The sequence below is a fragment of the Stegostoma tigrinum genome, chromosome 14 (assembly GCF_030684315.1).
Source record: "Stegostoma tigrinum isolate sSteTig4 chromosome 14, sSteTig4.hap1, whole genome shotgun sequence".
NCBI classification, from domain to species: Eukaryota; Metazoa; Chordata; class Chondrichthyes; order Orectolobiformes; family Stegostomatidae; genus Stegostoma; species Stegostoma tigrinum.
The window spans coordinates 73572345-73595351 of record NC_081367.1 but is presented as its reverse complement, the minus strand read 5'-3'; the positions used below and the strand labels follow the sequence as shown (position 1 = coordinate 73595351).

At 40.3% G+C, this 23007-nt stretch overlaps 1 protein-coding gene across 8 annotated transcripts in view; it reads right to left on the bottom strand.

Annotated features, from left to right (window-relative positions):
• The window catches only part of xrn1 (5'-3' exoribonuclease 1), a 144368-nt gene that overhangs the window by 30857 nt on the left and 90504 nt on the right, over positions 1–23007 (bottom strand). For 2 of the 8 annotated variants that reach the window (XM_048541536.2, XM_048541535.2), the window contains exons 31-39: positions 18235–18304; positions 17778–18000; positions 16412–16543; positions 15670–15810; positions 14558–14699; positions 12789–12886; positions 12369–12497; positions 9530–9667; positions 2289–2457 (exon numbers count right to left, since the gene is read on the bottom strand). In XM_048541536.2, coding sequence (XP_048397493.1) covers positions 2289–2457; positions 9530–9667; positions 12369–12497; positions 12789–12886; positions 14558–14699; positions 15670–15810; positions 16412–16543; positions 17778–18000; positions 18235–18304 — 1242 coding nt within the window. Of the gene's footprint in view, positions 1–2288; positions 2458–9529; positions 9668–12368; positions 12498–12788; positions 12887–13835; positions 14055–14557; positions 14700–15669; positions 15811–16411; positions 16544–17777; positions 18001–18234; positions 18305–23007 lie in introns of those variants that run through there. The other 6 variants (XM_048541537.2, XM_048541538.2, XM_048541540.2 and 3 more) reach the window with 6 other exon arrangements.

Sequence of the window (23007 nt, the reverse complement as noted above, 5' to 3'; positions counted from 1 at the left end):
GGTTAGTTTTCAGACGTTTTGTCACCATTCTAGGTAACATCATCAGTGAGCCTCCGACGAAGCGCTGGTGTTATGTCCCGCTTTCTATTTATCTGTTTAGGTTTCCTTGGGTTGGTGATGTCATTTCCTGTTCTTTTTCTCAGAGGATGCTAGATTGACTCCAAATCAATGTTTGTGTTGATGGAGTTCCGGTTGGAATGCCATGCTTCTAGGAATTCTCATGCGTGTCTCTGTTTGGCTTGTCCTAGGATGGATGTGTTGTCCTTCCTCATCTGTATGTAAGGATACTAGTGATAGTGGGTCATGTCGTTTTGTGGCTAGTTGATGTTCATGTATCCTGGTGGCCAACTTTCTGCCTGTTTTTTCAGAAGCATGGCATTCCAACCGGAACTCCATCAACAAACACCGTGGCTCCAAATCAATCTACCATCCTCTGAGAAAAAGAGCAGGAAATGACATCACCAACCCAAGGAAACCTAACCAGATAAATAGAAAGCGGGACATAACACCAGCGCTTCGTTGAAGGCTCACTGATGATGTTACCTAGAATGGTGACGAAATGTCTGAAAACTAACCTTCCAGCTCAGCGAGCAAACTCACATCCAGAATCTCAACCTGAGCTACAAATCTTCTCGAAACTCGCTAGTTTGATTTAAAGAATGCAAAAGGGTCAAAGAAACTGAAGTACCTAAAGTGTTAGCAATAAACAACTTCTGTCTTTGTTATTGACGATAACTCAACACTCAATTTGACAAAAACACTACAAATAAGCCTAACATAAGTTGATGTCAAATCACTGATAAATGATTCCAATATCAGTAGATACTTTTTTTTTAAAAAAAAACCCTTTTTTTGAAACGACCTGTACAGAGATGTTACTACATACCTCTGGAACAGATGGGATTTGAACCCAAACTTATTAGTCTAGGGGCAGGGACCCTACCAATGTGCTTTAAGGGTCTTAACAACTGCACATTTGTGACACCAGTTAAACTGGAAATGACATGGGATTTACTCTGTTGACCTCTGAGGTCAACAGAAATTTGGCAAAATAGTTCTTCAGATAGTCAGAAGGGCTGAATATCGCACGTGATCAAGAATTTGCTTCGTGGTACCAATAGAATGACAATGAAACAGATAATAGGAGCAGGAATAGGCAATTTGATCCATTGGGCTACTCCACCATACAATATGATCGTGGCTGATCATCCAATTCAGTAGCCTCTTTCTGCTTTTTCTCCATAGCCTTTAGGGCCAAAAACTATATATAAATCCTTTTGGAAAATATTCCAGCAACATCCCGGTAAATCTTTTCTCAACCCTCTCCAGCTTAACAATATCCTTGCTATAACAGGGTGACCAGAACTGGATACAGTATTCCAGATGTGGCCTCACCAATATCTGTACACCTCAAGATGACAACTCAATTCCTGAACTCAACAGTCTGGGCAAGAAGACAAGCGTGCAAAATGCCTTCTTAAACAACTTGTCTACATTGTAAACTTGAAAGAATCATGTACCTGAACCCCTAAGTCTCTTTGTTCTACAACACTAGATATGCCCTACGTTTAATTGTTCAAGTTTGGCCCTTGTTTGTTTTACCAAAATGCAATACTTTGAGTTTATCCAAATTAAATTCCATCCATCAGCTCAAAAGCATAATTGCACACGTGTTTGTATACATAAGGGGAGGCGATGGCCTCGTGGTATTATCACTGGACTGTTACTCCAGAGATCCAGTTAATGTTCTCGGGACCCGGGTTCAAATCCCACCACAGCAGATGGTGGAATTTGAATTCAATAAAATATCTGGAATTAAGAATCTAACAATGACCATGAATCGATTGTCGATTGTCAGGAAAAACCCATCTGGTTCACTGATGTCCTTCTTGAAAGGAAACTGCCATCCTTACCTGAACTGGCCTACACGTGACTTCAGACACACAGCAATGTGGTTGACTCTGAACTGCTCTCTGGGCAATTAGGGATGAGCAATAGATGCTGCCTAGCCAGTGAAGGCCTCATCCCGTGAATGAATAAAGAAAAAAAAACACAGACAGCAAAGCAGGGTTTTGCATTCCCAAGCAAAACTGCTCATCTCCTGGTATCAGAAAAAGAGTATGAATATAAATTGACACTCATCTTTGGGAGTCGACTGGTAATTCTGCACTTGTTTTACAATTACCAGAAAAGGCCACACAATTTTCTTTACGGATTTGGTCTTGAGCGGGACAAAACTTAAAAATGTACACAGCATACAATCATTTCAGATGGTATTAATTACTTACCAAGTTTTTTTACTGGACGTTGGTGTGGGATATATCCTGGTTTCTCATGAAGGGTAGTGGAAGTCTGAGAGCTCTCTAGCTTAGTATTAGAGGATATATTTATTTCTTTCTGAGGGGTTACACTTGTACCATCTATCTTCAGAATTTCCTTCAACATCTGTGTTCCTTTCTATTAGCAAAATTAAAATATTTATTACATTGATGAGAAATAAAACTAAATTGATTCTCCATGTTTTTTCACAAATTCAAGCTACAAAGAAAACATCCAAATTATTAATTCATACAAATAGAAGAATTCATCATTGGAGCAGAACATTATTTTGACACAACTAGACTAGAATGCTCAAGTAATTAGTGTGGATTAACACAGCAGAAATATTTTAAACTAATAGATGGGTTAAAAAAGAGATAACTTTCCGAGAATGCATTGAAGACTATATTCTATTACCCACAATGGATTGAAAATACTTTGCACCTTTTATACAATAATCAACAATAAACTAGCTCCTTTACTAATAAGTGCTATTGTTCAAGATGCTTCAGTTTGAATAATCCCAAGGAAAATGCAAGAAACTGTGAGCAACAATTGTCTCAAGCCAAAACGTAGCACACCCAATTCAGTTTTGGGTTCTGGGGCTTACGTATGGATGAAAAGGATAATCCATTTCCAGTTGGTTTTCCAACATGAAGATGACTTGCAGTATCAGCTTAGTCGCCATCATCCTACTGAACTATTACAGAGAGACAACTGGTGGAGGTTTAATTTGAGGATGACCATGTCTCCAGCAACGGGAGAAGTTAAGAAGAAGATGGCAACTCCATGGTAACTTGTAATGTGTACATGTATCAAAATGACATTTTAATAAAATTGCCCTAACATCTGGAGAGGAGCACCATGGCAGAAGTCTGTTGACTGACAGGGTCCACGCTGAGATCGCCTTTAATCTATTTCACTAAAACACCATCGCGATTTATTTTTACTGAAAGATCCTTCTTAGCATAGTTCAGGGTGGATACGAGACAGACATTACACTTGGGATTCAGGGAGAGTTTACCAATTCATAGAATAAGAATCCCTAACAGTGTGGAATCAGGCCATTTGACCCACTGAGTCCACACCAATCCCCCAAAGAGCATCACATCCAAAACCACTCCCTCACCCCATCCCTGTAACCCTGCATTTCCCATGTCTAATCCCCCTAGCCTGCACATCCCTAGACACCACAGGCAATTCAGCATGGTCAATCTACCTAACCTGCACATCTTTAGATTGTGAGAGGAAACCAAAGCACTCGGAAGAAATCCTAGGCACAGGAAGGAGATGTAAGCTCCACTCAGATATTTGCCCAAGGGTAGAACTGAACCCAAGTTCCTGGCACTGCGAAGAAGCAGTGCTAGCCACTCAGTCACAAGGCCACCCCATTCAATTGGATACTTGGCTTGAAGATAGAAGACTAGAGGGTGGTGGTGGTGGAGGGTTGTTTTCCAGACTGGAGGCTTGTGACCAATGGTGTGCCGCAGGGATCATTGCTGGGTCCATTGCTGTTTGTCATTTATGTAAATGATTTGGATGAGAATTTAGGAGGCATGGATCTTGGCCAATCGGGCCAATGGGCTGAGGAGTGGCAGATGGAGTTTAATTTGGATAAATGCAAGGTATTGCATTTTGCTAAAACAAACAAAGACAGGACTACACAATTAATGGTAGGGCCTTAGATAGTTCTGTCCAATAGAGAGATCTGGGGCTTCAGGTGTCATAATTCTTTGAAAGTTGCACAGGGTGGTTAAAAAGGTGTTTAGCATGCTTGCCTTCATTGCTCAGCCCACTGAGCATAGGAGTTGGGATTGCAGTTATACAGCATGGTCGTGAGGCCATTTTTGGAGTACTATGTACAGTTCTGATCGCCCTGCTATAGGAAGGATATTAAATTGGAAAAGGTTCAGAAAAGATTTACAAGGATTTTGCCAGAACTTGAAAGTTTTAGTTAAAAAGTATAGGCTAGATAGGCTGGGACATTTTTCACTGGAGCATAGCAGGTTGAGTGGTGACTTTATAGAGGCTTATAAAATCATGAGGGGCCTAGATAAGGTGAACAGCAAAAGGACTTTTCCTTAGGGTTGGGCTGTTCAAAACTACAGGGTATAATTTTAAGGTGAGAGGGGAAAGATTTAGAAGGAGCCTGAGAGGCAACTTTTTCACACAGAGGGCGGCTCGTATGTGATGCGATCTGCCAGGGAAATGGCGGATGCAGGTAGTGTTACAACATTTAGAAGACATTTGGACAGGTACACGAACGGGAACAGACAAATAAAGAGAAATAGGACTAATTTAATTTGGGAAATTTAGTGAGTGTGGTCAAGTTTGACCGAAGGGTCTGCTTCTATGTTGTTTGGCTCTATGACTTTAAAGAATTCAGATAAATTTGAGAGATCTTTCCAAAGACACTGACATTAATACTTTTGATTAGTTCAGGAAAACAACTTCCTTACCAACTGCAGACACATTAAACAAGCTATAGATATATAAATTGATCTCTGCAGGTAATATGACAGCTTATTCTTGGATTAGTCACCCAGCCGAAGACTTATTATAATTAGAAAAATCGAGAAACATATGAAAGGTTGTTTAAAATTTTTTTTTGATTTTTAAGCAAGTTCAACATCTCTACAACACCACCTGCTTGCAAGATATTTTCAATTTGGCACTTTATTTCAGACTCTCCCTTCCATTATTTTGGTAGTACAGCCCACACAGCAATCCCTAATGTTTAAATCTCAAAACAACTATTATGTATACAAGTACAAGGGATTCAGCTGCTGTAACATATTGGAACATACTACAAAATCCAAAACAAAACCTGTTACAAGTTATTTGTTATCTGCGGATATTTTCTCAGTTCCATCAGATACTGTACAACATGTTATTATTTTGTTTTACCTGTTGTCCCTCCAGGCAATCAACATGGACAAGACTTCCTAAAAGATATCTTTCTGCACCATTACCTATGATTTTATTATTCTACTTTCAATTACTTCAAAAAAAAACTGATAGTGATGGTTTGGATGGAGACAGTTTGTCCATTTTGTTGACCTTTCCAAACCTCATTTTATTTTTAAAAAGGAGATCCTATTTTCCTCCAACATCCTAGTAACTAGGTTCCATTTTGTGAAAACATTAAAGATCATGATCTAAGCTAACATAATGTGGAGGTGCTGGTGTTGGACTGGGGTGGACAAGGTCAGAAATCACATGACACCAGGTTATAGTCCCACAGGTTTATTTGAAAACACAAGCTTTCCGGGCCTCCCTCCTTCCACAGGCGTTAATGAGAAAGGTAGCATCAGACACAGAATTTATAAGTAAAAGACCAAAGGGTCACACCATTGATGAGGATGTACTCAACAAACCTAAGATGCTGTTAAATTCTTCATCAGTTAGAAGGTTTTAATTGATTAATGTGGATATGTAAATCCCCAAATTCCTTTCAAGTCACGGTCCTGAGAGAACTAAAGGTTTTGTCAGTGTAAAGTTGAAGTTTTCGGTCAGACAATGTATGTTAGGTGTGAGGCCTTGTTTAGAACATATTTATGTTTTAGTTTGGAGGCAGACTGGTTTTATTTCTAAAGTAGGAATTTATAAAGCACCATATTAACTGTCTATAAATTGCGCACTTTTTGAACAAACTAAAATGCATCTGCAAATATAAATTACATATACATATTAATCAATTAAAACCTTTTAACTGATTAAAGAGTTAGCAGCATCTTAGGTTTATTTAGCACATCCGCATCAATGGTGTTTTACTTATAAATTATGTCTGAAACTACCTCTCTCATTAACACCTGAAGGAGGACTGAGGCTCTTAAAGCTTGTGCTTTCAAATAAACCTGTTGGACGATAACCTGGCATCGTGTGATTCTGACTTAAGCTAACATAGACTTAGAAACATAGAATACAGCAGCAGGAGGAGGCACAAAAACAAAGTTGCTGGAAAAGCTCAGCTGGTCTGGCGGCAAATGTGGAGGAGAAAACAGAGTTAACGTTTCGGGTCCTTCCTCAGAACAGGCCATTTGGCCCTTCCAACCTATGATGTCCATCATATTCTTATGGCTGATCATGCAATTCACTCCACATAATTGCCACTTTCTCCCCCATACCCTTTGATCTATTTAGTCCTACAAACTATATCTAACTACTTCTTGAAAACATTCGATGCTTTGGCGTTAACCATTTTCTTGGGCAGAGAATTCCACAGGCTCGCGACACTATGGGTGAAGAAATTTCTCATCTCAGTCTTAAGTGGCCTACCCCATATCCTTTGACTGTGACCCCTGATTCTGGACTCCCTGGTCATTAGGAACATCCATCCTGTATTTACCTTTTTAGTCATAGACTGGGCAATCTTTCCAAAAGTACTCCAGAAACAGCTTCACGAAGACCGTAAGTTCAACAACACAGGCTTATAACTAATCTCGTCAGCTAATAATCTAACAGTCTATTTACTCGCTTCATTCACACAAAGAGCTAACAGTACATCCAACAAAATCCCCAGGACTCTAAATGATTACCTCAAGTACCTTGCTATTTATTATTAAATCTTGATGTTCACTTCTTCTAATTAATTCCATAATGTCACACTTCACACTCTTCAACTCCATCTGGTGATTAATCAAGCTTAGTCACAGACATTTGGAATTTGGTCAATAATTTGGATTACCCAATATTTTGTCATGAAAACAATCTGTTTGCTTGTAAAGACATAACATCCTGATGCTTTTCATTCAAGACATTTCTTATTTGAGCAATGGGATTTATAGAAGGCAATATGCTTTGACTAGTTAAATGACAAGATGAGTCCTGGAGGCTAGTTCTAAAGATGGGCTGTGGGGTGGAGCTTGGCACCAGAGGCAAATCTGAGTCTGGCCAGCCTGGGAGACATGTCCTCGTGGCAGGTCCTGGAGACCAGTTGTGAGCTGGAGCCTGCTGTGGGAAGTGAGTCTGAGCGAAGGCTGGCCTGGGAAACAAGTCTTAAAGATGGGTCCCTGGCCAGAGGCCAGCACACAGAGGAAGTGGGCATCAAGTTCTGAAGCCCAGCAGGCATGGACTTAGTGAAATGGACTGTAATTTGAGTACTTTTATTCTTATTCTGGGCTTTGAATACTTTTTAAAAACTTTGTATTCCTATGCTAGACCTTTTTTTAAACTCTTTCAATTCTGCAACAAACGCATAAGTATCTGTATCTAGGTATCCAGTACCAAAGACGGCAAAGAAGCGACATTACAAACTTTTCACTGCACTCTTTGGGTGCACGTGACAAGAAACCCAATTCTAAAATTCTGAACCAAGCATGCACTCAAAAATAACCTACACATTGCAAACAAACAACTGCTCTCCACGTAAAGTTTAGGCTTCTAACATTGATAGACTTTTGACAACAAATAGAATAAACAAACAAACCTGCACAAGCCTATATAATCAGTTTTTACAACCATTTTACCAATTTATCATCTTAAAAGTCCTATTCTACTCTAAGTATTATGCGGGGCCCAAAATAGATAAAATTGTACACTGTGATTACTTTATTTGAAAAAAGTGTCTTTTGATCATTAAGGTGTTTAGTTGGGTAAAGAACTCCTGTTAAGCCAGTGCTATTTTTAAATGGCAGAATATCCTATCCAAGTGAGAGATTGCATATAGAATAGATAGATGCTGGAACTGTGATGGATAAATCATATGCAGGTTGCACCACAGAAAATGAGCAGTATGTTGCATTTAGCAGGAGCCTAGCGTAGTCCAGATACACAATAATCTTAATTTAAACAAAACTGGCAGAAAATCAAATTGGTAAGTGGACATAATTGCTGAGAAATGCCTGTGTCTTTTACATGGGCAGTGCAGTGGCTCAGTGGTTAGCATTGCTGCCTCACAATGCCAGGGATATGGGTTTGACTGCACCCCCTGGGCAGCTGACTCTGTGGAGTTTGCACATTTTCCCTGTGTCTGCATGGCTTTCGTATGGGTGCCCTGGTTCCTCCCACAGTCCAAAGATGTGCAGGTTAGGTGGAGTGGCCATGCTGAATTGACATGTGGTGTCCAGGGACGCACACGCCAGGTGGATTAGCTGGTAAATGCAGGGTTACAGGGCTAGGGTAGAGGGGGTAGCAGGGTAGTTGGGAGGGTCGGTGTGGGCTCAATGGGCTGAATGATCTCTTTCCACACTGCAGGGATCCTACGATTCTCTCTCTTCTGGTGATTTCTTCAGAAATAGCCCAAAACAGCATTCCTATTAGCAACTAATCATCATCTATTTTCCACACCACAGATGTCCCCAGTTTACAAACATCCTATCTGCAAAGGCTCGTGCCTACAATGGCAATTCCATATAGATGAGTAATTTTAAATAAAAATGCTTTTTGTACTTACAAGCAGCTGCTTTACAATATCCTGCATTGTGTTCCAACCTGCAGGGGTCGGTTCAGCTCACCACACTGGCTGAGAGTATCATGAAGGGATTTCCTTCTCAACCTCTCCCCTCGCCTGAGATACTGTGGCCCTCAGGTTAAATCACCACCAGTTCAATCTGACAAATGAGAGCGCAGCCTATGGTCTGGTAGGACCACGATGATTGGATTCATGTCGAGACAAGTACAAATCGACTTGTGATCAGACTCCAGAATGGAACCCATTCATTAGCTGAGGTCTGCCTGGACTTGACGGGAGACCGACTCATTTTCACAATATTTGGGCTAATAACTATAACTTACCCAAAACTTACTGAAATTAATGCCATAAGGGGAAGCAATGGTCTAATGGTCCTGTCAACAGACTACAAATCCAGAGACCCAGGTAATTCTCCATGGACCTCAGTTTGAATCCTGCCAGGGCAGACCGTCGAATTTTAATTCAATAAAAAAATTTGGAATTAAGAGTCTAATAATGACTATTGTTGATTGGTTCACTAGCATCCTTCAGGGAAGGAAATCTGCCATCCTTACTTAGTCTGGCCTACATGTGATTTTAACCCTTCAGCGAAAGTGGTTGACTCTTAACATCCCGCTGGGCAAGTAGGGATAGGCAATAAATGCTGGGCTATCCAGCAAGCCCACATTCTGCGAGTGAACAAAAGAAAAATCTGATATTTGCACGAATACAGCAGTAATCACAGCCCTCGTCCTAAAACGTTTTGAAGCGCAAACAAAAAGCAGCCAATGTCCGAACTGAAAAGATGACAATGCCTACCATGGCAAAAGATTGTGGGGATAGAGGTTCTCCAGTGATTCTCTCACTTTCTTTGGACTGTGAGACTTGTACATCTTTTCCTCCTTGTTGACCAGGGCTTTTTAAAGAAACTAATGGTTCTTCAAATTCAGATGGTACCTGTTAACATATTACTTAATATTCAATGCAATTTTGAGTAAAACTGTAGATTTATAAAGAATGGCATGACATTTTAAGAAATTATTGAATCAACATGAAGTGAAAAAACCTTAAAATAAGTTTTTAAATTATAATACACTAAGAAAAAGAGGAGGTTGGAAAGCATACAGCATAGTTTGCCACGTATAAATGGACAATACCAGCAAAATAATTTATTTTTGTTGCAAACAGTACATTTTCATAATCGAACTGTAGACAGGAGCGTGATATTAGAAAAACAACCAGCACTATTATTTAAAAAGCTTCACTGTGACACCTCAATTTATCAAACTGTTCAAAAATAAAAATTAAGTATACCTTGGAAGAGAAAAACGTTTGATGTTAACTTTTAACAAGTGGCTTTATAGCTGAACCAAAATGAGAAAACATATATAAGCTGTAACTACTGACAAAGTACACAGTCATATGCAAGTTAAGATGATGAAGAGAACCGAAGTTCAAACACTAGTGCAAGTTTTCCTATATTCTGTCTGCAAAAATTGTTGGGGAAGGGTTGGGTCAAAGAAAAATAGACAGCTGTATTATCAAACCAAAAGAACAAACCATTTGATTAGAAAAATAGGCTAATTTTAAAAAAAAAACTTAAGTAATGGATATAAGGCCCTCCTGTGGCACAGTGACACTGTCCTTACATCTGGACCAAGAAGTTTAGGTTCAAGTCCCACCTCCTCAACCAATTTGTGATAACATCTCCAAAGAGGCTGATGAGAAAAACAGGTTAAGGAACACAAGTCCATTCAATCCTTAGGCATATTCGGCCATTAAACTTGATCATAACCAATCATCATTTCCATTCTAGTCACTCATTTTGGTTTCATCAATAGCCTTATTTCAGTTGTTGGTAAAGTGCTGGAAAAGGTGATAAGGCATAGGATTTATAATCATCTAGAAAAGAATAAATTTATTCGGGATAATCAGCACGGTTTTGTGAAGGGAAGGTCGTGCCTCACAAACCTTATTGAGTTCTTTGAGAAGGTGACCAAACAGGTAGATGAGAGTAAACTGGTTGATGTGGTGTCTATGGATTTCAGCGAGGCATTTAATAAGGTTCCACACAGTAGGCTATTGTACAAAATGCGGAGGAGTGGCATTGTGGGAGATATAGCAATTTGGATTGGAAATTGGCTTGTTGAAAGAATACAGAGGGTGGTAGTTGATGGGAAATGTTCATCCTGGAGACCAGTTACTAGTGGTGTACCGCAAGGGTTGGTGTTGGGTCCACTGTGTTTGTCATTTTTATAAATGACCTGGATGGGGGCGTAGAAGGATGGGTTAGTAAATTTGCAGACAACACTAAGGTCGGTGGAGTTGTGGATAGTGACAAAGGATGCTGTAGGTTGCAGAGAGACATAGATAAACTGCAGAGCTGGGCTGAGAGGTGGCAAATGGAGTTTAATGCAGACAAGTGTAAGGTGATGTACTTTGGTAGGAGTAACCAGAAGGCAAAGTACAGGGCTAATGGTAAGATTCTTAGCAGTGTAGATGAGCAGAGAGATCTTGGTGTCCATGTACACAGATCCTTGAAAGTTGCCATCCAGGTTGACAGGGCTGTTAAGAAGGCATACAGTGTTTTAGCTTTTATTAATAGAGGGATCGAGTTCCGGAACCAAGAGGTTATGCTACAGCTGTACAAAACTCTGGTGTGGCCGCACTTGGAGTATTGTGTACAGTTCTGGTCACCGCATTATAAGAAGGATGTGGAAGCTTTGGAAAGGGTGCAGAGGAGATTTACTAGGAAGTTGCCTGGTATGGAGGGAAGGTCTTACGAGGAAAGGCTGAGGGACTTGAGGCTGTTTTCGTTCGAGAGAAGAAGGTTGAGAGGTGACTTAATTGAAACATTTAAAATAATCAGAGGGTTAGATAAGGTGAATAGGGAGAGCCTTTTTCCTAGGATGGTGACGGCAAGCACGAGGGGGCATAGCTTTAAATTGAAGGGTGAAAGATATAGGACATATGTCAGAGGTGGTTTTTTTACTCAGAGTAGTAAGGGAATGGAACGCTTTGCCTGCAACGGTAGCAGATTCGCCAACTTTAGGTACATTTAAGTCGTCATTGGATAAGCATATGGACTTACATGGAATATTGTAGGTTAGATGGGCTTCAGATCGGTATGACAGGTCGGCACAACATCGAGGGCCGAAGGGCCTGTACTGTGCTGTGGTGTTCTTTGTTCTATCACTCAAGGAAAATTTATCAACTTCTGTAGATTTAGAATTGATCTATCCTCAATTGTGGCATTTTCTTTTGTGTTGGGGAAGGGGATAGCAGGGGTAAGAATAGGAGAAGACGACTTTATGATTTCATGTATCAATTATATGGAAAAATCATATTCTTCCGACATTGCCAAACAACTTAGGTCTACCTTTGACATAATTATGGTTTCCTCATCCAATAGTCCCTCACCAGAAGGAATGGGCTCTCTTTATGCAGCCTGTGTGCTTATAATCACACTGTATAACAATTCCTTCCAAAGATCACAGTTGTCTTACATTCTTCCTGCACAATGCCATAGATCAACTATAAATGCCAGAGAGATAAATAAATAACTGATTTTTTTTTGTGCTGCCCTCCCAACTATATTTTAAGTTTACCGCACTGAATGTTCAGTGCCTTCTTTCAATGCAGACAAGTGGCTGCTTACCTTAGCGGAAGAATTATTCCTTTCTAATGATTCAGACTGTTGACAATTTACCACTGCAGATTTCTGTTCTTTTGAGTCTTCATTCCGTCTTAGAATCTTCATACTTGGTTTACTATTGTTAGCACATGCCTGCAATGTTTCACAATAAGTTTGCACTTGTAAACTCAAACAGCTTGCCTAAATTAATAATCCTATTAAAAGGTCATGATTTATGCCTTCGCTGCTTTAGAAAAGCCAAATGGGCAAAGGTCCATCAGCCTTTTGCTAATTTACAGGAAAAGTGAGCACAAGGGCTGTTTCATGCAAAGTACAGTGCCATCCTTCAGAAATTGGTCTTGTAAATGCTGAAATGTACACATGCTAAATATAGACTTCAAAATATCAAATCTTAAAGTTAAAATTCTAATACTTGAATATTACCTGCTTATTTTGCAATTTGGAAACAGATGGTTGTGATTGGCCAGAGTTTTCAGGTCCACGAGTTCTGGCCTTGAAACTTTCAGAGTTGTCCTCTTTTGCTACAACAAACAAGATAAAGAGTTTTAATTTTGAGAAATGCAAAATAAATTAAAATTTCAAGTACAGAACTGTGTCAGAATTAGAAGAAAATAAATATTAACCATATTCAATAAGAATAAAGCCAAGTTAAACAGATGAGGCAGCAGTAGAATGATTCATAAAGTGCTTAACAGAGGGAAAAAAAACAGGAATTTGTTAATGTGTTAAATAACCTGAAGAAGGGTCACCGAACCCAAAACATTAACTCTGCTTTCTCGCCACAGATGCTGAGTTTCTTGAGCAATTTCCAATTTTGTTTCAGATTTCCAGCAACCTTGCTTGATGGTACGAATTTTTGTTTGCAAATACCAAATTTGCTCATTAGGCTCTTAAGAGATGATTTACTTTCTACTACAGGTCACAGCATTTAATCTGCTTACAGTACTTCATACGCTGCCTTACCTGGCTGCAATTCATATAAAGAAGTGGACTGCAGGAGGCTACCACATGTTCTGCTTGCTGGGCATGGTGATATAATGATTGTAATGAGGTCAGCCAGGTGGACCTCACAGAATATGAGTTCCTTGTTTGGGGCCGTTAACCCGGTCCAATCAGGGAGACATGGCTGACGGATAAGAATAGGAGTGTCGGAGTTCTGTTTACTCAGAGCTGGCTCTGAGAGAGCTGGAACAGTGTCAAGGACAGTTCAAATGTAAATAAAGGGTGACTTGGTGACAGGATATCATCTTCTGTGGAGTTATTTCAGATGACACACTCTTGAGAATGCAAGAAAATAACAAAGGCAGAAATGGAAGCTGACAAAGTTCACAAGTGAAGTTGGCTCCTGCAGACCTGAAGCTACTGTTTATACTTGTCGTATTTAAAACTTTTATTACAAGCGGTCTTTTAAGAATAACTTTAGATGTCACCTGAAAGAATTGCAGGTCACCTCAGATTGGTCTAAACAAGCTCACCGCCATCCAAGGCCCTGGCACTAGGGGATTCCCAGTTGATATCGGGGAAGTAAAAATCATCCACCACAACAAAACTGTTGCTTTTCCATTTTTCCATAATGTGTCCACATATCCATTCCTCTATCATCTGCTGCCTGTTGGGAGGTCTGTAGTATAATCCCATCAAAATGTTGAGCTGCCAGTCTTGAACCTCTTAACCAAGTCCCTGTAACAGCTACAATGCCATTGTTATATGTAGTAATCCAAGCTCTAAGTTCATCTATTATAAGTTCATCTATTATATTTCTCGCATTGAAACAAATACACCTCAGATTACCAGTCTTGCCATGTTCAGAAACCTCATCCACAGTCTCTGACCCCTTCTTGGTCATTTTACTTACTGATCTACTGTTCTGGTTCCTGTCCATCTGCCACACTAGTTTAAACCTGAGTGGCACTAATAAACCTCCCTCTTAGGATACTGGTGCCCCTCCAGTTTAGGTGTAACACATCCTTCTTCTACAGGTCCCTCTTGCCCTAGAGGAGATCTCAACGGTCCACATACCCTCTTACATTAGCTTTTAAACCATATATTTAACCACACTATCTTCCTATCCCTATTCTCACAAGTCAAAGGACGTCTTAATAAGAAGTTCTCTCTCATCAGGGCGAGAGCATCCTATTTTCTTTGTAATGCATGTATGAGTTATTAGTATGTAACTTGCTTGCAATGGTTACCTTTCCTGGCACATGCCTGCTGCTCTGATGGTCCCCATTTCTGTTTTTGCTGGCCATCGATTTTGAATGGTTGCATTTTATTTTCTGTTGGGTTGGAGTTTTTGGACTGAAACCCTGAAACTGATGCTGGCTCAGTCACAGCCTGAAAGGGCAGAAAGAAGAGTAAAAATAAGCATATACACTGAATCCAAACTAACGTATTGCGTAATTTAACATACACCAATGCCTCCCTGTGTGAGGGACCATTCGGCAACCAGTGTAAAATGGCTGGGCCGTTTTAAAAATAGTTAAAACTTTGGTAATCCGATACAATGAAGTTTAAAATTTCGTTTTCAACAAATTTCAGGATTCTGTGAACTCCGTAGAAGATATTTTACCCAGCACATCAGAAGTATTAACTTGCTGTACCCTTCATGAGAAAGAGCACACCCTTTAAGAACATCTTATGGTTCACTGGCTCACCGAGCTGGTTCGTTGTTTTCCGCAGACATTTCATTACCATGCTAGGTAACATCATCAGTGCAGCCTCCGATGAAGCGCCGTTGTTTTCCCGCCTGTTGTTTAGACTCTAAGCTTTTTAATACTGTAACAAAACATCTGTGAAACAACGAACCAGCTCGATGAGCCAACCAACCACAACTTCCACAACCCGAGCTACAAATCTACTTGGAAATAGTTGATTCTACTGGAAACAAAAACACACATGAGCGCTTTGGCAGTAGACGGGTTTAAATAGGGAAAGATGTCAAACAATGTTACAGAGGGGAATCTATGCAGTATTAATTATTGTGCAATTATGAGATTGGAAGCTCATCTCAGGTTAAGATATGACAGCAGATTGACTTCAAATCAGACTATTACCCAAGAGAAGGGTGCAGCTACAAGGGACGGAACAAAGTTTGGAAGGGTTACTGAAAACAGTGACTAGAGGCTTCCCAATATTTAACTGGGGGAAATGTGCTCTAACATAAATAAAATACTGGAAGTGATTTGTAACTTGGATGAGTTACTTTAACACTGTTCTAATCTTCTTCTGAAGCATACTGAATGACTGTTGTTGAATTATGTCAAATATTACTGATTTGGACTTGATTCGAGAGAACCATACTTACTTTTTCTTGCCAAGCTGAAGAGTGTTTCATGGGTAAATCTGTAGTGTGGGAATTGGTTTGTATGGAGTGGGAAGAAGTTCCAAAATTGTTATGTAAGGACTGCCATACAGTGGAGAATTCGTCATCTGACTTGAATTGGCCCTACAGCAAGAAAACAGTTCAGTTCAATTCATAAATCAATTGCCATAAGAAAAGGAACCAGTATTAATTTTGGAAATCCACCTGACATTTAACAATATAAAATACTGTTGAAATAAGAATGTTGAATTAGCTGGTAATGTTCTATGAACAAAAAGAGTCAAAATAACTATAACACTGACTATCTTAAAGAAAAGTTTATGACTCTAATACACTATAGTGACATGTTCATTTCTCATACCCATCAGTGACTTTCAATGAAATCACCAGTAAATGCCAAATTAATGGCTATTGGCCACCAGGAGCACAACTAGCATGGAAACAAACCTCAATTCACTTACAGATATACAACAACCAGAGGAAGAAGAACGGTTAATTCAGCAAATTGAAATATATGAGTGCATCAGTGAATTAGATTGGAGGGTTTCATGCGATTACAAAAATATTCTGTTCTCCTAGTCTGGGGCAAATGCAGAGCATTTCTGATTCATGGCATGCACAATCAAGAGTGATAGGGCAAGAGAAGCACAAGGAGTGCAAAATTCAATATAAAAAAATCCAACAACTACCAATAACACCTTCAAATAATTTACACCTTCCCTACCGGCTTAGCAGTTCCTCCTTGACGCTGGTTTTCATCATTTTGATGAAAGTTAGATGGTCCATTTGCTCTTTGATGGTTGACGTGATTCTTCTGATTTTCTGCCCTGAGAAATGGTTGTCTTCCATTCAGCTGCTAAATAATAATATTCACAAGTGTACAACACCCCTTAAAATTCTGAAAAAGCATTGGTCCAAATTTGGACTATGTAATTCTGCACCAGTATTTCATACCAATTCAACATTATATGTTTAAGATTTATTGCAGTGACTTCCAGAAATTCGGAGTTGTCAATGAAACTCTTGGGGCTCACAGCAACAGAGTTCTATGTCACTTTTGTAAACGACATTCCTGACACAAAAACTAAAGAGCATATTCACAGTAGTATAATAAGGCTGCCAATTCCAAACAGATTCAAACCCACTTCACTCTTTATTTTGACAGCATAACTAACTCAGATGAGGGTCACCTGACAGTTGTCAAGATTATGTAAGTATTTGCGAGGGAGGTCAGACAAAATGTTTTCAATTATGGGGAAGACTAAAGCTACAGGTCATAGGTACAAGTCAGCATTAAATAAGGAATTCGGGACAAATGTCCTCACGTAGGGTGCAGCTGGAATGTGGAACTTGGTACCACAGGGAATTGAGGCAAATGGATAAACATGGGGGAGAACAAAAAATTATGCTAACAGAGGAAGGTGCAGATCAGGTACACTAGCATTTACCTCAGTGTGAGCTATATGTGTCAGGATCAATGCAGACTTCTACTGAACTGTGGCAAAGCATGTCAATGTAGCCACTGAAGTAACACCCCTTTCAGCATGGCCAAGTAAACTCATTTGCAACTCCAACAACAGTGTGGCACTAAATCTGGGGGTTTCAGTTAATTAACAAACAGCTGTAAACACTCAATACGGAGAAAGGACATTCGTTCAAAGGATGGGAAGGTTATGCAGATTATTAATCACAATTTTCATTAATCCTTGTAGTGAACTATTTATCTACACTTATAAATTCACCTTTTCTCTGCATGAAATTGGCTGGGCGAGAAGTGTTTCCTGCATTTCAGATTTGGTTTTATTTATTGAGTTGCAGGGAAAAGTGTTGTCTTACATGCTTTACAGGCAGATCAGATTTCCAGCATTTGCAGTACTTTTTTGGTTCCTGGTCAGTCAATTCATTAACATCTACTAAGAAAGCAAAATACTGCATATGTTGGAGATCGAGATTTAAAAAAAACAGAAGTTCTTAAGAAAAGTTATTCAACTTGAAACATTAACTCTATTTATCTTTCCACAGATGCTGCCAGACCTGGTGAGCTTTACCAGCATTTTGTTTTTATTTCATTAGTATTCATGTTTCTTCACCTGTGTTGGTACAAACAGGGACCGCGGGGAGTGGTTCAGGCCTCCTGTAGACACTTTCTGAGCACCAGACTGTGATGAAGGATACATTGCATGTTGAGGTATTGCTGCTGGTTGCGGTTTTACCAAAGGTGCTGCTTTCTGGCCTCCAAATTCCAGACGATTCCCATAACTAAGATTGATTAAGGCACACTTTGGGAGTCTATAACCTCTGCCAGGAGAGCATCTAAAAACAAATTTAGGACGTCAGTGGTTTCAAATCTGTACTAACCTAGTTCTTATCTTGAGTCATGCATCCAATTTCTTAAAATGCTAATAACCTTTGGCAATAAATGCAGAGATGTTAGCACCTCCTACGCTTTATTAATAAAATCAGAACAAAACAAACCTACTCCGTGCTGGATTATCTTTATATTCAAAATGTCTCCTCAAAAAATCAATGGTGTTAGTATTTACAAACCTTATGGTGAGTCCACTTGGAAATTCTTCATCGAATAATACTTCAAAAGATTCATCAGATTCTCTCTCAGCTACACAACAAAGCAGACAAGTTCAAAATATTTATGAAAAGAATAGCAGCGTACCTCAAAGGAATGCATTAAGCACCTGGCAAAAAAAGTCTACATTTTAGTTATTCCATAAATGAGGGCATGTAGTTTTGGTCTCAAATAAGGACTGTTTTGAATATAGCTTATTTGAGACAATTCTAACAGAACTTTATAAACTCTTGACCACTGTAAGGCACAAAAATCATGGTGGGAGTAGCGGGTGGAGGATGTGAGAAACAGGTACTTGGACAACAAAAACAGAAAGTGCTGGAAGAACTCTGCAGGTCTGCAACCAACTATAGAGAGAGAAACAGAGTTGACATTAATAACCTCTTTGGAACACCTCTGAGCACGTGTCCACAGATACTGCCAGATCTGATGAGTTTCTCCAGCATTTTCTGTCTTTACTTGAAATTTCCAGCGGCCACAGTATTTTGCTTTTATTGAAGGTACTTTATAAGATTGTCTGATCCCAATGTAAAATTACAGCAGTCCCATTGTTTGTTATCAAATTTTTTAAGAAGCCAATTCAATCAATGTACTGAACAAAATGGTTGACAGAAGAGACAGCAATTTCCCAAAATTTAAGGCATTTTAAGTGATTACTGCATATGCTGTTATTCTGATTTAAGGGAGACAGGAAAGAGTGCTGAGAATTCCAGAAGGTGGTACTTTAAAAAATTAATTTGTGTACGACACTGTAAAGCAACATTTGCCACAATACAATCATATAAATGTCTGATCATAAAAGTACAGTGCTGCTCGGATCAGGTGTGAATAATGGAGGGAAACAATAGCTTCAGGCAAGAAATAAAATAGGGTGCGCAAGAGAAGGGGTCTAGGAAGGGATAAAACGTGTAAACTTATGAGATACCACATTTGGAAAGCTTCAGGGCATGTCTAAATGAATTCTCACTAATAACAAAATAAGCATTACACACTAATTGGGAATGATCTCTTATGGCCATAGACAGAGAGAAAAAAAATTTGGAAAAAGGATATAATGGAAGTTGCAAGGAACAGGAAAGAAAACTAAATTGCAAAAGTTAAAAAGAAAATTAATCATTGAGAATTTTGGGGAGAATTCAAATTAACAAGGAGGGAATGACCTAGTGGTATTATTGCTACACTATTCAGAATTCCAGGTAAAGTTCAGGAAATCCAGGTTGGACAAAGCAATGGAATTTTAACTGAATAAAAATATTAAAGGTCTAATGATGACCATGCCGACTGTTGTGAAAACCCATCTGGGTCACTAATATAAGATAACACGGTATGAAGCTGGATGAACACAGCGGGCCAAGAAGCAAAGCCTAAGGGTCTCCACCTGAAACATCAAGTTTGCCTGCTCCTCTGATGCTGCTTGGCCTGCTGTGTTCATCCAGCAGCATCAGAGGAGCAGGAAAACTTGATGTTTCAGGTGGAGACCCTCAGGCTTTGCTTCTTGGCCCGCTGTGTTCATCCAGCTTCACACTGTGTTATCTCAGATTCTCCAGCATCAGCAGTTCCTACTATCTCTGGGTCACTAATATGCTGAGGGAAGGAATCTGCTTTCCTTACCATATCTGGCCCATAACGATTCTTGAACCATAATTATACAGCTGACTCTTAGCTGCCCAATGGCTTAGCAAGCCACTCCATTGTAACCACTGCTAGAAAGTCTCCAAAACGAAACAAAACTGGCTGGATCACCTGGCATCAACTGATGCGCCGGAAACATCAATGGTAAACACAACCTTGTTGATCTTGCAAAGTCCTCTTTCTCCTTACTAACGTCTCGGGGTAACAGCCAAACTTAGGAGGGTTTTGACACAACCTAGACAAGCAACACTACGACGTGGACTGTAAGCAATGTTCTGTCAATATAACCATGTCCCATCCCTGAGCATGCCCTATCCCACTGGCAGGACAGACCAGAGGCGGCGGCACTGGTATACAGTCAGGAGAGAGTTGTGATGGGAGTCTCAACATTGTGTTGTTCAGAGTCAACATCTCGCTGCACCTGATTAAACCTGGGCAAGGAAGCTTCCTGATTATCAATTACTGTCCTCCCTCAGCTGACCAATCATTGCTCCTGAAGTTGAGCAACATCTGGCGGAAGCACTGAGGGTGCCAAGCGTGCAAAATGTACTCTGGGTGGGAGATTTCCATATCCACCAGGAAGAGTCGCTCGGCAGCAGTACTACTGACTGAACCAATCGAGCCCTAAATGGCACTGCTTCTAGACTGGGTCTGCAGCCGATGGTGAGGGAGCCAACAGAGGGAAAAACTACTTGACCTTATCTTTACCAATCTACCAGCTGTATCTGTCCATGACAGTATCAGTAGGAGTGAGCACTGCACAGTCCTTGCGGAGAGGAAGTCGTGGATGTGGAGATGATGTTTCCACCAGTAGCAGAAACTAGTACCAAAGGGCACACCTCAGAGTAAAGGAGCAGCCCTTAAGGAACAGAAATTTCTACAGTCAGAGGGTGATGAATCTGCAGAACTCATGGCGTTCACAGCCTTCTAAGGCAAAATCATTCAGTGTATTTAAGACAGAATTAATTAGGTTCTTAATTCGCAAAGGGGATCAAGGGTTACAGAAGCAGGCAGGAGATTGGGACTGAGGTAAATATCAGCCATGATTGAATAGCACAGCAGCCTTAATGGGTCAAATGCCCTAATTCTGCTCCTTTCTTTTATATCCAGCCCTCAGATTGAGAATACCCTCCATGTTGCGTACTATCACTGCGTTGAATTGGACAAACTTTGAATAAGTTTAGCTTATGATTATCTACAAGGTGCTTTGGGCTATCAACAGCAGCTGAATCATACTCCAATCCAATGTGCAACCTCATGGCCTGGCATATCCCCAATTTAATGGTACAATATAGACAGGGGAATCAACACGAGTTCAGTGAAGAGTACCAGAGGGCATGCCAGCAGCAGCACCAAGCATACCTAAAAATGAGGTGCCAACCTGGTGAAGCTGCAAAACAGGATTATTTGCGTGACAAACAGTTTAAGCACCTATGGGCAGAGCTAAATCATTCTATTAATCATTAGATAAGTTCTAAGGTCTGCAGTCCTGCCACACCCAATCTCAAATGGCAGTGGAAAATTGCTACGGATCAGACTGGGAGGGTGAATAGTTGTTAATGGGATTAATGGAACTGATAGTTAGCAACTCCTTTGTCTGTCAAACTGTCTCTCCCCTCTCTCTCTTTGGTCTCTATCCTATCGTTTACTCCCTACCCCACACACCTCCCTATTTTCTGCACATAAACTGACATCTTCCCAGACACCGTCAGTTCTGAGGAAGGGTCACTGGACCTGAAATGTTAACTCTGTTTTTTCCTTCACAGATGCTGCCAGACCTACTGAGATTATCCAGCAACTTTGTTTTTGTTGCCACAACACTAGCCAGGCTGCTCCGGAACAGGTTACAACACCTTCATTTACCCGGCAACCTGGAAAATTGCCCAGATACACCCTGTACACAATAAGCAGGACAACTCCAACCCGCCCAATTACCGCCCCATCAGTCTACTCTTGATTAGTAAAGTGATGCAAGATGCCATCAACAGTGGTACCACATAGCAGCTGCTCAGCAATAACCAGCTAACTAGTGCTTTGGTTTCTGCCAGCCTCACTCACCCCTTAATTTAATTATGGCGTTGGTTGAGATATGGTCAAGAGCTGAAATTCCACAGGTCAGGTGAGAATGACAGCCCTTGACAAATAGGTGACATTTGACTGACAGTGGCATCAACAAGCCCTAGCAAAACTGGAATCAATAGGAATCAAGGGGAAGCCTCTACACTGATTGGTGTCATACCTGGCACTTAGAAAGGTGGTTGTAGTTATCACTGCTCAATCATCTCAGGCACAGGACATTACTGCAGCAGTTCTGCAGGGTCTTGGCCCAACTACCTTCAGCTGCTTCAATGACCTTTTCTCTGTCACAAGGTCAGATGTGGGGATGTTCATCAATGATTGGTTTGCGAACCCACAGATACGGAATCAGTGAATATCCAAATGCACCAAGATCTGGACAATATCCAGACTCGGCCTCAAAAGTGACATGCAGCTTACACATCACAAATGCCAGACTTGATTGTCTCCCAACAACAGAGAATCTCTCTATCATCCCTTGACATTCAAGGGGATTACCACTGGTGAACCACCCCATCAACAGTAACCTCCAGGATGTTGATTTCAAGCTAATTTGGACTAGCTACTTAAATACAGTAGCTACAAGAGCCTCGGTTAATATATTCAAGAAAAATATTCTTTTTTCAGATTTTTATAGACAACAAGGGTATGGGGAGAAACCAGAAATATGTCATTAAGATAGAGAATCAGCCACTATCATACTGAATGGTGGAGCAGGCCTGAAGGGCCAAATGGACTGCTCTTGCTCCAAGTTCCTACGTTTCTATGATAAAAGCAGGTCAGAGGCTAGAAACCCTGCTGTGAGTAATGCAACTCCTGATTCCCCCAAAGTCTGTCCACTATGTACAAGGCACAAGTGAAGAGTGATGCACTTGCATGGATGAGTGCAGCTCCAACAACACTCGAAGTTTTTTTTAATCATCCAGGAAAAGATTAGCTTGTTTGGCACCACATCCACAAAGATTCCTTCTCTCTACCATCAACACTTGATAGTAGCAATGTGTACTAGCTACAAGATGCAATGCAGA